The sequence below is a fragment of the Nipponia nippon genome, unplaced genomic scaffold (assembly GCF_047370975.1).
Source record: "Nipponia nippon isolate SJK-2023a ecotype South Korea unplaced genomic scaffold, ASM4737097v1 scaffold_11, whole genome shotgun sequence".
NCBI classification, from domain to species: domain Eukaryota; kingdom Metazoa; phylum Chordata; class Aves; order Pelecaniformes; family Threskiornithidae; genus Nipponia; species Nipponia nippon.
This window is the reverse complement of record NW_028262302.1, coordinates 3,310,351-3,326,364: the sequence shown is the minus strand read 5'-3', so window position 1 is coordinate 3,326,364 and position 16,014 is coordinate 3,310,351. Positions and strand designations below refer to the sequence as shown.

Here is a 16,014-nt window from a genome sequence, read left to right as displayed (position 1 = left end):
ATATGTCCAGTATCAGGCCTGTATAACAACCCCTCTTGGAGAATCTCCAGTTACCACCGGTACAAAAGTTTCCCATTTTGGGGCACCCAGGTTTGAAGATGTTTGGATTAAGTCAAATGCAAAAGGTAAAATGACTGTGCTACAAAACACAAAGATGATAAAGATGGATAAGTAAAGCCATCGCCTTGTTTCCCATCTGTTTCCTAACAGGGATGCTGAAGTAGCACCATCCCTAAAACGTGTCTGCGTATTTGTGGATGTATGTGTGTATACTTGTGCAAGGTTTTATATTTTTAACTGCTGTAAGCCACCGACTATTACAATAAAGGTTATAATTCACGAATGTTGTACTTCTGTGTCTTTAAAAGGTACATCTCCAGTACCTGGGACAGTGCTGGCAAAACTGTGATTTACTCGGAGCAGGAGCAGTGCTGGAGCAAAGCCCCACGTCCTCCTGCCTGCCCCCGCTCCCGGCAGCGTCCCCTCGTCCGAGCGTCAGTGGCAACGTGCGGCCGGGTCTGCGTTTCGACTTGGGTTTGCTTTTTAAGTAACCAAATGAATCTGATCTGCTGCTGGTGAAACACTCTACCCTCGGCTGCGCACCCGCAGCTGCATTCTGGCAAAGCGGAAACTTTTCCAAACCAATGCTTTTTAATATTTGGAGTGCATTAAAATGCTTAAACACCAATATGAGCTACACCTGAAATGCTGTCAGTGGCAGAAGGCCACAGGCTGCATATGTTTTCCAAAAAAGTGCACTGAGGCTGACTTAGGGTTTGTTTCTCTGCTGTAATATATCAGTTTCCTGGGTTTGTAGGGCTGCTTTTCTGGGAAGTTGCTGAAACTCATTCTAAATTAATTTTTGTAAGCTGCAGCTCCATCTTTAAAATTTTTTAGGTATGAAAGACGAAGGAAAAAACATGTTTTCTGGGCCTGCAAACGCAGGAGCGTATCAGCCGTCGCCTTGCGAGCGGCTCTGGGCATGGCAGGAGGCCGGCCGGGGCGGGGGGTGCTCGGCCCCCCGCGAGAGTCCCTCACCCTTTGCCAGAGGGGAGGAAGGCAGCAGGCACCGGCGCTCTGCCCGCGCCCTCCCGCTGCTCACGGAGTGTATCCAGCTGTTCAGGTCACTCGCTTTTGATGATATAAATGTTTGATTGGGCCAAGTTTCCTACAAGGATGTTACATGACAGCATACTCTCCAAAGTGCTGGCTGCTGCCCACGGGAGATCAGCTTTCACTTATTCTTCTCCACAGTCGTTCGCCCTTCCTTCCTCAGATTTGTTCCACAGAACCATGAAAGAAAGGGTCTTTATTCTCGTACCAGAGTGTCACTGCGCTAGCATCGTGTCGCGGTGCAGAGTTACTCTGGCGCTGTGGACAGCCTGATTTAACAGTGCCGTGGGGAGGAACTGGAAACGGCACGCTTGCACTGTAATGTGCCTTGCAACAAAGCTGTCTCGTAGAGGACATTCCTGCTCTGCTAGGGTAATACACAGTCCAACCTGAGTTTTGTCGATTTGCTATTCTTAGTTTACCAATTTATCTAGGCTTTATATTGCTATTTCCTAGATTAACAGTCCTGTAAGAACGTATATAATAATCTATGTGCTTTCCTATTTTTCTTCTCCAAGGGCCTTACAGATGAAATTAGTTTGGGGAGGGAAGGACTTCAAAGCGACGGGTTGTGCTGTGGCTTGGCTGCTGTGAATCACGCATTTGCGATGGCAGAAATGTGAGCCAGGATGCTGAAGCATTTGGGTTTTGGATGGCAGTTCTGCATTTGATTCTGGGCAGCGTGGGGATTTGCCTGCGGGATCAGGGCTTCATAGCTGCCTTTCGCGAGCATTCCCGTGCAGATCCCACCATCGGAGTCACATGCTGGGCTCTGTGGTCCTGGCATCACTCGAGAGCGCTGCTGTCACCGGAGGACGCTTTCGCACTGACCGACAGGCCCCGCGATCCAGCAACGGTTATAAATATTCCTGTGCCCCAGGCATCCTAAAGCCCATCCTCAACCACCAGAAAGTGACCTCAACTCATGTATTTAGCATGTTAGGCTTAGCTAATGTTTTATTTTTAGATTGCTATCTGAAAAAGAAAAACTTAGCGGTTTTAAAAGACAAGATCAACTTTTTAAGCAACGTACTTTGTGAGGGGGCTCTGCAATGCTTGAGTAGGTTTTGTTTGTGCACCTTTTGTTTCCATAGCTGTCCATCTTTGCTTCTGAGAGGTTTCTTGGAACCAGTCCTCGGGTTCAACCTTCATCAAACAGCATTTCCTTCCATTCAGATGCAATGCTGCAAACTGAGTCCCAGGTCTGTTTGGAGCAATTGTAATAGTAGTATAACTTCAGAGCCAAAAGCGTCTGTCCTCCTTTTTGTCTGGCCTTTGCGACTTCCAATCTAAACACGCCGTGTGAATTAATCTCCCCTGTCTTGGCACTTTTGTGATGGCTTCCTCCATCTCCTGGGCAGGATTTGATCCTTTCCTGGTGACTATTTTTTGTGTTGCAAAGATGTCTTCTTAAATCAGACCTACAGTGTCATAGAAGTGCTGATCATGATTAGAAACATTCCATTTTCCAAGGACCTTATTCCAACGCGATGACATAACCCCAGCAGGAGGGGAAGCACGGAGCGATGAAGGTTAGTAGCAGAATCAGGCCAAGTCTGCAAGACTTGGGATTAGTGCCCGATATCTGTGTGCAATCTGTGTACAGCGTTGCTTTGCACGTGTCCAGCCACCGGAAAACACGGATTCCTTGTCCCACCAGGAACCCTGGCTGTCTCAGGGGGCTCACTTTTGGGGGGCTCTTCTGTAAAGAAGAGTGTAACAAAGTTGAATCATTACATTCCTTACGTGCCAGCCAGCCCCAGCGTCTTGAAGGTCTGCATGCATCTAACCAGAAGGGAAAGAGCTTTCCGAAATCATTGCCACCTTTTCCTGGAGGTGCACCAGTTTAAATTGTGTCATCTGCTGAGACGGCTGACTGTATCCTGACTTTTGGCAGCCGTCCTCCTGCGAACCAGGCTGAAGCCGTTCAAGAAATTACCCCTTCCAGCTGTCCTGCTCCTCCGCTGAGAGGAGTCGCTGCTCTGTGGCTGAGCAAGTGTTCAGAAACGTAAACAAGACGAAACCACTGCTAGGAAAGTTGTAGATGGGGACTTTATTTTGGTGACACTACTGTTGTCCTTAATCCTTCTTTGTGTAAGTTTTGTTATATTTATGTACTAAGTTTTACATACTGTGAGCAAGCGAAGAACCAACGGTTGAGCCACAGCACAGAGTAAGAAATCAGACCACATTTTTATCTCCATTCTGATTTGAGAAAGAAACAAAAAATTCTGCTTCTGTGCTATGGCAAGTCTATAGAAATCCTAGTGTAAGAGGCAGCAGAATTTGACTTCCTAAGCTTGGAGGGAGAAACCTGGGAGACTGCCAGCATAAGGACTATCACGCAGTTTGTAAGACATGGGAGAAAGAGCAAAAATTGCTGAATGCTGCTGAGGCATGTGCATAGCAAAAGGGTGTTGCAGCGGTAATAGACACATGGCTCGAGCGAGACGTATGACAGTGCTGAACACCCACCGGAACAGCAGACAACTTTCTCCTGGTGGCAAAGGCAAGGGGGTTTTTGCCATAAACTTGAAGAGGTTAGCGCAGGGTGAAACTGCTATTGAAGAAGCACCGCCGGGGACCACTGCATTGACTAACATCCCCTCTAACCTTCGGCATCGCAGTTTTACAGCTTCGCTAGAAGTTCCTGGCAGAAACCAGCAAAACTATTAACGGCATCTCCTCTGCGTTACTCATATGCGTGTCCTTGAATAGTGCCGGGAAGGAGTGTGAGGCTGTTGGATTTGTCTGCAGCTGTGAGCGGATGCCGTGGGCTGAGGGAAAGGCACTTAAATAGGAGCTCCCAGGCGCGACTTCCCATGCGTTACCCTCCTCTCCGCAGCGGCTCCTCTGCTGCAGACACAGATAGCGAGAATAACGTATTTCAAACTAAAAGCGGTGAACTTCAGCTGAAAACAAGCTGGCAGCACCAGAAAGCGTTTTGGGTTCTCTTCATGCTGGTTTCACAGCTGGCATGCTTTTAGTGTGAGCGATTTCCACTTTCAGGGGACTCTGCCATTAGCTCATTTTATAGGAAAAAGTTACGCATACGAAAGAAGAACACAAAGGGAACGGATTATCCAGAGGAGTTTTTTCCAGGTGACCGGTACATCTAGCAAATTACGCCATTGCTTTTTGGCCGCTTGAAGAACATTTCTGGACTTTTATTTTATTAGAATAATTAAATAATAAAATCTATATCTTGTTTAGTGTTACAGCTTCTTCTTCCAAAGCACTCTGGCAGCTCTTCCCCTAATCCACTTACCCAGCGTATAGGCCAGCTATACACGCCTGGTTTTCTAAAGGTCACTTTGGCTCCCTTCTTGCCGTTTCACTGTAATAAGCATTATTCTGTGACGCACAGCAACTACCGCGCTCCCAGAAAATGATGCTGCTTTTTACGTTTCCTCTCTTTAGACAGGATTTACCATATTGCATCCATGTCTGCTATATAGCCGGGGTTCTGCTTCACTGTATCTGTACCATCGATAGCTGCAGATAACAGCCAACATCAAACTCCTCGAACGTAGTGTTGTCAGAGGATGCTTACTGAGAAGGAAAGCCTGACTTCGCTGTTTGCTTGAAACAGAAGTATCAAGAAAATGATCGTTCTGCCTGACCTACATTTCCATCCTTAGGAGGAGGGATGCTCTGGGCTTTAAAGCAGGGACGGGGATCCCAGGGTCCCTGCCCTGCACCTCGGCTTGCCATGGCCTTCCTGGGTGACCCTGGGCAACCCATCCAACAGGATAAATAATACTCATCGGGCAGGGGTACTTCATTAATAATTTTAATAAAGAGCTCTGAGACCTTGGAATAAAAATGCTATAAGTAGAAGTGAAAAAAAAAACCAACCTGTCTTTACCATGGAAGTGAAAGTTGTCTGGGGAAAAAAGTGAATAAATGGAATAATTGATACAGTCAGTGGCTGATCTTATAAATGCTTCCTTACCTGAGGTTATGCTGTAAATTCATCTCAGCGTGAACAAGAGGCAGCAAGAAGAGGGACTTGGGAGGAAGCTGCTCCTGCGGCAAAGGCCTTTTGCCGGGCATACAGGAGTTTACGCAGGCTAGCAGGGTAAATAGTAGTTACTTTTTCTAGTGCTATAAATGTGCAATCCGTTGTGAATGTCAAGTATGTGCTAATTACTTAAAAGTAATTATCTTCTGTTGTTATTAATAAGGCTGGGCACAGCTTCCCTGTATTTTAGACTTCAGGGGAAATTTTTGGTTCTGTTTAGGCATTTTTCTGCCATTAGTTTCCACGTTTCTCTCATAGGAGGAATTTTTATTTCCTTTTTTGTCACGGTTAAATACCACGCCTGAGATGATGTCATTACAAGACATAACATGGTAATGAAACCCCGCTTTTCTTGCCCACCGCCCGATGCCCGGCCGGCGGCTGTTGGGCCGCGCGTGGCTGACCGCAGGGCGCCCGGGGATCCCCGCTCCTCAGCACCCGCCGGGGCCCGGCCCGGCCCGGCCGCCGCTGCCTCCCGCCGCCCTCCGCCTGCGGCCCGAAGGCGAACCCGGCCAGGGAGGGCGGAGGGTTGGAGGGCTTTCCACGGGGGGGGCGGGAAACCCCACCAAAAAGGCCCGGGGCTTCCCTTGAGGCGCAGCGCAGCGCTGCGCGGCCAGGCCAGCGGCGCCGCTGGGCAGGGCAGGGGGCTGCGCTCCCCCGCCCAGGTACCTCAGCGCTGCGGCCGGCGTCGCCGCTCGACGAACTCCTACCCCCCCCCCCGTCGCCGCCGTCCCTCCGCTGCGGCGAGCGGCCCGGAGGGGAGGGCGGCCGGAGCCCCGGGCGGGGGGGGGAGGCAGGCAGCCCTCCCACGGCGGGGGCGGGCGGGAGGGCAGCAGCCCCGGGGCCGCCGAGCGCGGCGGCAGCCCCGGCCGTGACTCAGCGGAGGAAGGGCCCTGCTCCTCGGGGAGCGGCGGCCAGCGCTTCCCCCGCCCGGGCCGTTAAGAAGCTGACTGATGGCTCGGAACCCCGGGGGGATGTGGGGACCGCAGCGGAGGCAGAGGCTGCTTCAGCCGGCAGCAGCGACCCCGCCGAGGAGCCTGGAGCGGGGGCCGGCCCGAGGGGGGAGGCAGCCCCTGGTCCGGTAGCCCGGGGGGCAGCCGTGCTCCGGGCCGGGGGGCAGCCGTGCTCCGGGCCGGGGGGCAGCAGTGCTCCGGGCCTCCCGCCCCCGACCGCGGGCTCCCGGCATCGGCGCTGGTGGGCGGCGCCGCGAGTGCCGCTGACCTGCAGCGAAATCGCGCTGGGATCCGCCACTTAGAGCCACCGATCTGGACCCTGTAATTTTTTTAAAAGGAATGTATCCACAGCGTAAGGAAAGATGTAAACACTCAGTGTTTGCCCTTCACTGGGGTCTTCTCTAGTACTCTCTTACATTACAAGAAGTTAGGTTTTATCCAGCATTCTTTGCACTCCCACTGAAAACAGGGAGTTGCTGGAGGGAAACTGGACGCTTTCTGGAGGTACGCAGGAGAGCAAAGGGAAGTGCCCTGCGCAACAGATGGCATCAAATGCGGTTTCCTAGGGATTTCTCCCTCTTGACCGATAGCTTTTTTTTTTTTTTTTTTTAACTGGACAGCATTAAGACTTTCTGTTATTTCAGTGTACACCTCTGCAAGTTCCTCTGCTTTCTCTTTGTAGTCCTCTTCCTGAAGGTAATCTGGCTACACGGTAAGAGATCTGATGTCTCCTAGCAGAAACCAACAAGTTCCTGAGCTGAACTGGTAGACACACAGCCCCACTTTCTTCTATCTCGAATGAATTATTTTATGAAACTTAATTACTTAATTAAGGATCTTAATTACTTTTGTGACCTCTATCCTTCTGCCTCATTTACCTCAAATAAGCTAACAAGTTAAAAAGTCACCGGGACGAGGACTAGCCCAAGTGGGAGAGGGGATGCCCGAGGAGGCCAAGGAGAGGCCTTGCTTCCAAGCGAAACGAGGCTGAAATGGTAACGTTTAGTGATGTTGACAGAGAAGCAAAGAGGATGTACAGGATACAAAAAGAAAGGGCCATGATTTCAGAGAGCTTCAATGCATAAGGCAACGTAGTCCATTATAATCACTTTGCACTAATGAGCATCCAGGAGTTGAATCCAAACAAACAGTGCCTTCTGCTTCATGGTGAGTCATTCCTTCCATCCATGGAGGGTGAGGGGAGGCTTGGAGGGCTTCCTCAGAGGCATGTGGTCCACACAGGGTATCATTCACAAAGCTTTTAGTGCTGCTGCTGCTGGGCTCTCTGAATCATAGGGCTATTTCGGTGGTGCCTGGTGGGATGCAGGTCTTGTGGCACAAGGGTAGTGAAACTCGATGCTTCCTGAGCGCAGCGAGATGCCAAGGTGGGGAACTGGCTTTGTCCGAGTGTGCTCCAGCAATAAGATTTGCTTGGTCATTATTGCTCTTGGCTGGGTCCTGGCCATTTCTGTGGCCTCCAAGGGCACCACTGGGCTCTATCACAAGTTCCTTCTCTGATCGCTGCACTCAGCAGGAGCCCATTGTTCATTTTCTTGAAAATGAGAAGCCCCTTTCTGTTTACCTGTGACCTTTCACCCCTGAGAAATGCTCACCGATTCTGGTAAACTCATTTCTTTCTCAGAGATTTCTCTGAAGTCATAAAATACTCCTCCTTCAGCCCTTGCTTCCTCTGTACTCTGACGACTGCCAGGGACCGGTCAGCGATGCGCTGCAGCAGCCCTGCGTGCCTGGGTGCCTCAGGTATGCACCTTGCAAGGTGACGAGAATAACAAGCACTTCTAATTCATTATTCAGTTTCCATGGTGGTAAAGATGGAGGGTGAGTCATGCACAGTTTTGGAGTTGTCATCCCTGGAGCATCTACCCGGCCGTGCGACTCTGGCGCTGGCAACTCTTTCTCCGCCTTTGGTTTTACAAGCCTGGGATGTGGGGTGCAGAGGCCGTGCTTTGGTGGCTGAGGGTGCCCTGCAAGGGCACGAGATCAGGGCACTCACGCACAGCAGCTTCATGGCATCGCACAAGTGTTAGAAGCAGCCCGCTGAGCCCACGGCAGTGACTGCGGCCACTGGCACGGGGGGATACACTGCACACCTGCACGGCTACGGCTGCTGACAAAGGCGAAGGATCCCTCATGCCGCTCTGTGCCACGGTGGCCTCCCGACATTGCGTATGGCTGCAAGGACGCGGCCCGCCGTTTGCCACACTGAGAAGGGCATGTGTCACGCACAGCGTGCCGTGACACGCTGCAGTGTAATGAAGGCTGTTTTGAGGTACATTAAACCATCCTGACGATGAGGATCTGAAACCACTGAAGTCCACCCCAGTCCCCCAAGAGCAGCAGATGCCCAGAAACGAGGCTGTCGACATTCGCGTGGGCTTGTGTTGGTTTAGGCCAACCATAAAACTGTGTCTTGAGAGTTAGCCACTTTAGGATTTGTGCTATTTTGTCCCATAACACATTTTCACCTATCCTACCTAATTACTTGTTTGATCAAAAAGCAGCATGTGTTGTATTTGAAAACTGAATTAGGTAATGGCTGACTCTTTAAATGCAATGGTGCAATGAAGGTGCTCCTTCCTGGATCCCAGATCGCTGGCACTGAACAGGCAGTAAGAGTAAACGAGTGGCCCTCAGCTGGAAAAAAAAGTTGAGTCTAATAGACTTGCTGTTTGTAGCTGAGTGGTGGTGGGGATTCCTGAATGCGTGGATGTAAGGAGCTGAGGGGTAAGGTAGCTGCAGGTCGGCGACTTCAAGGCTGATGGGCCAAATTTTGAATCTTCATGAGTGCAATTCAGTCTTGAATTCTGCATGCCGAGAGGGCAAGATGTAACTCAACACGGAGACTGGAAACATAGTGACTCATGTGGGCAGCACGGTGGTGTATAGTAACGGAGAAAAGGGAAAAAGTCCCGCACGCCCCAGGCAGTGCAGTATGAATGTATATTCAGAGTACTGACAATCCTCTTCTCCACTTGGATGGGCTAGAGAGAAAATGCTCCTTGTTTGGTGTCCTGCGCCTGAAGCCCCGTCCAGCTCCATATGAACAAGCGGAACGCTTTCAGGAGGGTTATCCTTCCTTGTTTTCCTGTAATCCATCTTCCTATCTTTTAACCCTGCTCTTTCTGCCTTAGGTGTTGTGCCCTGACCTGCCCCCTCGTCTGAGCAGCTCTGGCACCACAGCGGTGCCAGGCACCCTGGCCTGTCCCTACGGAGGCGGAGGTGGTCAGCAGCCATGGCAGAGCACCGCTCCTGTCCGAGGGGGGACAGGGGGTCACGGCACAGCACAACAACTAAATGCCCCCCGTGCCGGCCTGTCAGGCCTGGGTGGACGGACAGACAGCGCCTGGCCATTACGGCTGAACAAGGGCGCGATGCCAAAACCGTGACTTCAGAGCAGTAGGAAGCACCCCGGCGAGGGGAGCAGCCCTGGGCAGGGGGTGCGGGGCCGCGCTCCGGGCAGTCGTGGCTGGCTCCCGGCTCCGGAAGGAGCCGTGCCGCCATCGTGCCCCCCCCGAGGCGACACCCGGCTGCCTGCGCTCCGCGCCAGGCTGAGGGGCCGCATCGCCCCCTCAACAGCCAGCGGCCCGCCGGGGGAGGCCTGCGGCCGGCCAAGGCGGGGACGCCGGCGGCTGCGAGGCCGAGGCGGCCGCCCGGGCGCTGCCAGCCGCACCCGCGGGACAGCGGCGGCGCCTCACCGCGCCGGGCGGCGGGCCCCGCCGCCTGTGGCCGCCTGCAGCCCCGGCGCGGCCCTGCCCGGCCCCGCCGCCTGCAGCCCCTGCCCAGCCCCGCGGGGGGCGGCCCGGCGCGGCGCGGCGCGGCCCGGCCCGGCGGCACGTGGTGGCGGCGCGGCCCATGTGACCGGCCCTCCCCGGCCGCCGCGGCTCAGCCCCCGCCCGGCCCGAGTCCCCGCCCGCCTCGCCCCCAGCGCAGCGCAGCGCAGCGCAGCGCTCTCCTGCGTGCAGCAGCCCCGCACCGCAGGCAGCCGCCGCCGCCCCGGGACCCGGCGCCATGGTAAGGGCGGCGCGGCGCGGCCGAGCGGGGAGGGCGGCGGGGGAGGCCCGCGGCGGCGGGGGCAGGGGCAGGGGCAGGGGCAGCGCGGCCCGGCGGGGCGCGGGGCCGGGCTGAGCTGAGCAGGCCCGGCGCGGCCCGGCCCCGCGGCCTCTGGCGGCCATTTTAGTCTAATTTTAGCCGGGTGCGGGGGGAAGGGGCGGTGGGAGCGGCCGCGGGGCAGGAGCGGGCGGCGGGGCGGGACGCGGCGGCCGCGGCGGGGCCCGGGGCCGGCGGTTGGGGCCGGGCGGCGCAGCGCTCCCTGCGGCATCGCCCGGCCGCGCGAGGGAGGGGCGGGGGCCGGCGGGCGCGGGGAGAGGGGGCTCCAGGCGGGCCCCCCCCCGGGGCAGCCGCTGCTGCGGCCCGCCCGGGCCCGAGGGGCGTCCCCCGGCCGGCGGGGGAGCGGGGCGGCCGGCAGCGATCGCCTGGCAGCGCCGGCGGCGCGGGGGCCGGAGCGAGGGGGGCCGAGCGCGGGGCTGGAGGGCGCGGGGCGGCGGGGGGCCCGTTCCCCGGGGGCGAAGGCCGTCGCCGCCGGCAGAGCGGGGAGAGGGGGCAGGCGGGCTCCCCGGGGACAAAGCCGGCGGCTCCCGGCGAGCCGTGCACCTGCCTCCCCGGGCAGCAGCGCCCGCCCTCCGGGGGCAGCTGTCGGGCCGAGAGCAGGGGCGCCGCGGATGGGCTTCGCTCGCCGCGGGCTTTGCTGAATTCCCCGCTTTTTGCCGTGAGCCCCCCGTGTGCCCTGTCAGCGTTTTGTTTTCTTGCTGTTTTAGGCTGGGGTCTCGCAGGGCTTGCGAGCCTTATGGGGCGCGGTGCGCGTTGTAGCCGGTATTTTTCTGTGAGGGAAGGGCAGTCAAATAATACTGGTGCAGCAGTGCAAAGTGAAATTCGGGAGTTTTTAAAGCGCGGTGTCGAGGCTGACACAATGCAGAAAACATTTCTGCTGCTTGTAGAGCCTTACATCACCCAACAAAATGAGAGTCATGACAGTGCTGGATGTGAGCTGCTGCTGTAGCGTTTGTTCCGCTTACAAAAAAAAAAGAAGAAAAATCCCACCCCCCATCCCAACCCACAGCTACAAACTCCTCTCCTGTGTTCAGTTCCCCCCTGCCTCCCCCCCCCCCCCCGCTCTCCTCCTCCCCCCAAATAAGCCAAATGCACGATAAGGTAATGGAAAACTGTGTGAGTAGTACAGTTGTATGCCTAGTTGTATAAAACTGCTATCCAGAATCACAGCTGAAGATGCTGAGATCTGCAACACGAGTGCAGAATTTACACCTCCCTTATATCTTCAGCTCCAATCCTGCAAAGCTTGCTAAATTCATAGCGTGTTCAGGTTGAGTATAGTATTTTTATTCTTACGGGGGCAGGCAGACTTCTTTATCTAGCACTGTGGGCTATCATTTTTTCTAGCGAGTGTTAATTTTTGCTGGTTAAATTATTCCTTTGATCTCATTTTACAGGCTTCTGGAGTAACAGTGAATGATGAAGTCATAAAGGTTTTTAATGACATGAAAGTAAGGAAATCTTCAACCCCAGAAGAGATTAAAAAAAGAAAGAAAGCTGTTCTCTTCTGCTTAAGTGATGACAAAAAACAAATAATTGTAGAGGAGTCAAAGCAGATATTGGTTGGTGACATTGGAGATACTGTAGAGGACCCCTATACAGCCTTTGTGAAGTTGCTACCTTTGAACGATTGCCGATACGCTTTGTATGATGCCACATATGAGACAAAGGAATCTAAGAAAGAAGACCTGGTATTTATATTCTGGTGTGTAAAAGCAAAGCTTGCTGTTAAAATTGAATATTCTGGAGTTAACGCTGGGTGACTGAGTAACTGTTTTGTTGTGTTGGTTTTTTTTTCTTTCCTTTAAAGGGCTCCTGAAAGTGCACCTTTAAAAAGCAAGATGATCTACGCAAGCTCTAAAGATGCCATTAAAAAGAAATTTACAGGTACAGACTGAAAAATGTTTCGCTCATTAATTGTAATGCCGCCTAGATGTTGAGGTTCTCACAAGTACATTGTTGTCCGTCTGTCTTTCAGGTATTAAACATGAGTGGCAAGTAAATGGTTTGGATGATATTAAGGACCGTTCAACACTTGGAGAGAAATTGGGAGGCAACGTGGTAGTTTCACTTGAAGGAAAACCCTTATAAAAAGACAGACAAGTGCCATCTGGATCTAAGGAGCTTCCATTTCTGCAGCTCGTTCAATTGGAATAGTATTAGTCTCCCCGTCCCCTTCCCTCCTCAAAAAATAAGTCCCTTCCCTAATGCCCCTGAAGGAGATGTCATTGTTAAGCAGTCTACCAGTGATTGCCATTAGACTGTTTAATCCTGGTAGTTTTATGTAGGAGCCAAGGAATGCTTTCACGTCATACTCTTAGCCAAAACTGACGTTGCAGGCATTCCTTGCAACATGTACAATGAATGTGATAGTTAATGTGAATAGCCTAGCAGACAGCAAAGGGTAAGCTAATCGAATGCCTTGAAAGTATTGTCCACTGGTCGGATGGTAGACTCTATACAGTATTACTTACAGTTGCACTTGATTGCAGTTCCATGAGGCTCTTGTGCATTCATACACCTCACCTGCCTTGACAAGCCTATTTTTGTGACATGGCAGCACACAACACTATGCATTTAAAGCACTTTTTTTGTAATACGTTTGACCCGGCCCCCCCCGAGGAATGCCAATTAAGTTGCTGTAACTGTGTCATCAAATTATTGTAGTACCTCAGTTTCATTCCTGTTACATGCATATCTTTATAAATGAAGTAGCTGTTACGATGCCTTTTGTTTTCCATTGAATGTACACTACTGAACAGGAGTAGAAGTTATCTGTTTACCATGTGAGTCTTGAAACACTAAAAGTTTTGTAAAACATCAGTCATGGTGGCAATTTCTGTATTAAAAAGAGCCTTAAATGGAACATTGTTTTTTGAGATCAAAAACTGGCCACGTTGCAATAAAACTTGTGGCTTATTACAGAATGTTGCCTTGTTTTCATTGGAAAATATAGTTTTTAAGTATGTTTAATTTAAGCATATTTCAAATAACTTCTGTGGAAAGTATTGTAAAGATAAACAATCATTAATCTCATCTTAAATAATGCAAGTTTTTCATTCCTAATCATGATTTAGGCACTGCTTTACAATACTTTGTGGCTCTGTTCTGATCATCCGATAAAGGACCTGATCCTAGTTTACCGTTAAAGTAAAGAAGCTACCACTACTAGAGACCATTAGTTCCATGAAACACTTGTGTCAGAAACGTAAAAATACCAAGTAATTAACCACGCAGTGTGTTTCGTACCTGAATGTTCTTAAAGTTCTACGGGTCAGAGTAAAACCTTGCACGAAATCCTACAGCTCGCCATCTTTCTCGGTGAGATGGTGTGTAATGACAGTTATATGATATGCAAATACGAATCCGGTAAATAATTTTTGTTTCTGGAGTGTTGCAGTTAAGACGGACTTGGTAGAAGAAATAGCCTAAATGAACCATTCTACTTGTTAGTGTCTATGTAAATAGAACTGGAAAGTGTTTGCCACTACGGAGGCTTGCATCGGGGACGTGTTTTGGCTGGGAGCCAAATAATGCTCTCCTTATAGAGAATTTGATCTGCTCTGTGTGAGCAATCCTCCGTTAGCCAGAGCTATTTATGGCAAACACATGCTTTTGTATCTTGTCATCATTATCCACAAATGGCAAAACTGGACATGATTCTCCTGGTATGCATAAAGGCGCGCTGCTAGGCAGCCGCTCGCAGCTGAACTGTACATGCTGCTAGAAGGAATGCTCTTTGTCGTTACCTTAGTTTAAAAAGTTGGTAGAGTAGAGCTGCGGAGCTTTTGAACGTGGGCCCTTTCCGTTCAGTCCATAGCCCTTTTTCAACAAGGAAGCAGATAATCATCAACATCTTTTTCTTTTTTTTTTTTTTTTTTTTTTTTTAAATAGTTTAAATAACCTAGTGGTACTGTGTTGAGGCTCTCTTGTCCTGTAGAACTTTAAGACTTTGTTTCAGGCTTCTGGCTATCCCTATGACTTGCACACCTCATTGTGTTAGCTGTTCTATGTAGACTAAACTTTACTAGAATCTATCTAAAAAGGCATGATGACCACTGACTTACTAAGTGTATTAATGAGTCTTGGTTTTGTTCTACAAAACTCTCCTTTCAGGTACCTTTTAAAGTTGAGAAGTAACTGATGGTATGCATGTTGTCTAGATAAAAAAAACAAGAAAACCTTTTTATTCCTTAAAATAGTCTCTTTATTTCTGATTATTCACGTTGTGTGCAAAGCCCAGTTTAACGTAAAGATTTACTTTGTGCTTTATGTTTGACTTGAGTTCAGTACAGTATAATGAAATGATCTTTTAACTGATTTTCACAAGGTATAAATGGTTTCTTTAGAAAAAGCCAAAACTGAAAATGTTAAATTTTAGTAAACCATTTGAGTTTCATTTTAGACAGTAAACTTTTTTAAGCAGTACTGTGTTTAAATATGTTGTTTGTCTGCTGCAGTCTGGAAAGATGTCTGTGGCTTCTAAGGTTACTTTTTTTTTTTTTTTTTTTTAAACTAGCTTAGGTGTATATTCACTCAGTCCAAATAGATATAAAATTGAAGCACAAACTCTATTTATGTAAGATTCCTACCAAAACAAGTCTTGCATCCAAAAGGATCAGCCTGCCTTCAGTTTGTTCTTGAAATGACTGACTGACTGATGCGAGGTCCAATTCAGATGGCTTGCTTTTAAAAAAAAAAAACAAACAAAAAACCAACAAAAACCCAACCCCAATAAAGTGCTACAGAACTGTTACCGTTTGAATTATAAAACAAATGAGAGACAGCTGGCATCTGTTCCAAAATGGTTTGTCAGCTGTTGTTTTCTGTCATTATGCAAAATGGTGAGGGCCTCATTGTGATCGCGAAGTGGAGGCAAATCCTCTCAAGTTGAAGATCTTCTGTGTATCTCCGTGTAGACGTGACTTTTGGGTATCTTGGCTTCAGTTATTCTATTGATAAAGAAATGTTAAATAAAATTTTCATGAGAGTAGCTTGTGCAGAAATCGCATTTTTCTTCTGAAAAAAAAAAAAATTTTCAAAACCAGCAGTTGTTTTGTTTGATTTGGTAAATCCTGGAAGAGGTATAGACACATGGGCTTGATTTCCCTGAAAAGGGAAATCGGTCCAAGACTAGCATGAGTAGGTGAGGTTTATGCTTGTGGCGATTTTAGAAAGGCAAAGCTTAAATTTCTATGGACTTGAGTGTAAGAATCGCTCCTAGTCAGATCATGAAATGGATTTTTGAGTATGTTCAGTTAAAACCCAAAGTGTTTCTCTAAGTCTTTTTCTGCTGTACCATTCCCTCAGAAAGCGTGATGGAATACAGCAATTGCCACGATTTGATAATAAGCTTTACTCTCTTATGCCAATTCCAGTATAAACCAAATTTTCGTGTCTGCCTATTTTTTATAAACTTCTGTAAGTTCCCCTTAGTTTGTGGTGGCGCGTTAATGACTGTAGAGTGAAAACACGGCACTAATGGTGGGTGAAAGATCATCAATGTAGCACCTGTCTATAAGTATTGAATTTCTTTGAAATATTTCTGATTTTGAAAACCTGGTATAAATAAAATTAATTTAAATGTCTTCAGATGTTGAGTATGTTTGTGTGTTAGGCAGCGTCTACACTAATCACTTCGCTGTTGTCTTTGGATTGGGAGCAGCCCAGACACTATGAAAGGAGAAATCGTGGAGTAAATGTGTGGGGTATGTGCGTTTTTGTAATGGGTTTCACCTACAGCCCATTCAGTTCAATACCCAGCTGTAGCAAAAGCCAGCACCGGTGGCTCTGGGG

At 50.0% G+C, this 16,014-nt stretch overlaps 1 protein-coding gene across 1 annotated transcript; it reads left to right on the top strand.

The window, feature by feature from the left end:
- The first annotated feature begins 9,985 nt into the window (after positions 1 to 9,985).
- On the top strand, positions 9,986 to 15,806 carry CFL2 (cofilin 2). The gene is made up of 4 exons (XM_087747160.1): positions 9,986 to 10,122; positions 11,616 to 11,923; positions 12,029 to 12,105; positions 12,197 to 15,806. The coding sequence occupies exons 1-4, from the start codon at positions 10,120 to 10,122 to the stop codon at positions 12,307 to 12,309; spliced, it is 501 nt and encodes a 166-aa protein (XP_087603286.1). The 5' UTR covers positions 9,986 to 10,119; the 3' UTR covers positions 12,310 to 15,806.
- The last annotated feature ends 208 nt before the right edge of the window (positions 15,807 to 16,014 follow it).

Excerpts from the sequence above, each read along its gene's own strand:
- CFL2 (XM_087747160.1), top strand. Across the intron at positions 11,924-12,028 it reads GACCTGGTATTTATATTCTG|GGCTCCTGAAAGTGCACCTT; the intron begins GTGTGTAAAAGC and ends TTTCCTTTAAAG. Across the intron at positions 12,106-12,196 it reads CATTAAAAAGAAATTTACAG|GTATTAAACATGAGTGGCAA; the intron begins GTACAGACTGAA and ends TCTGTCTTTCAG.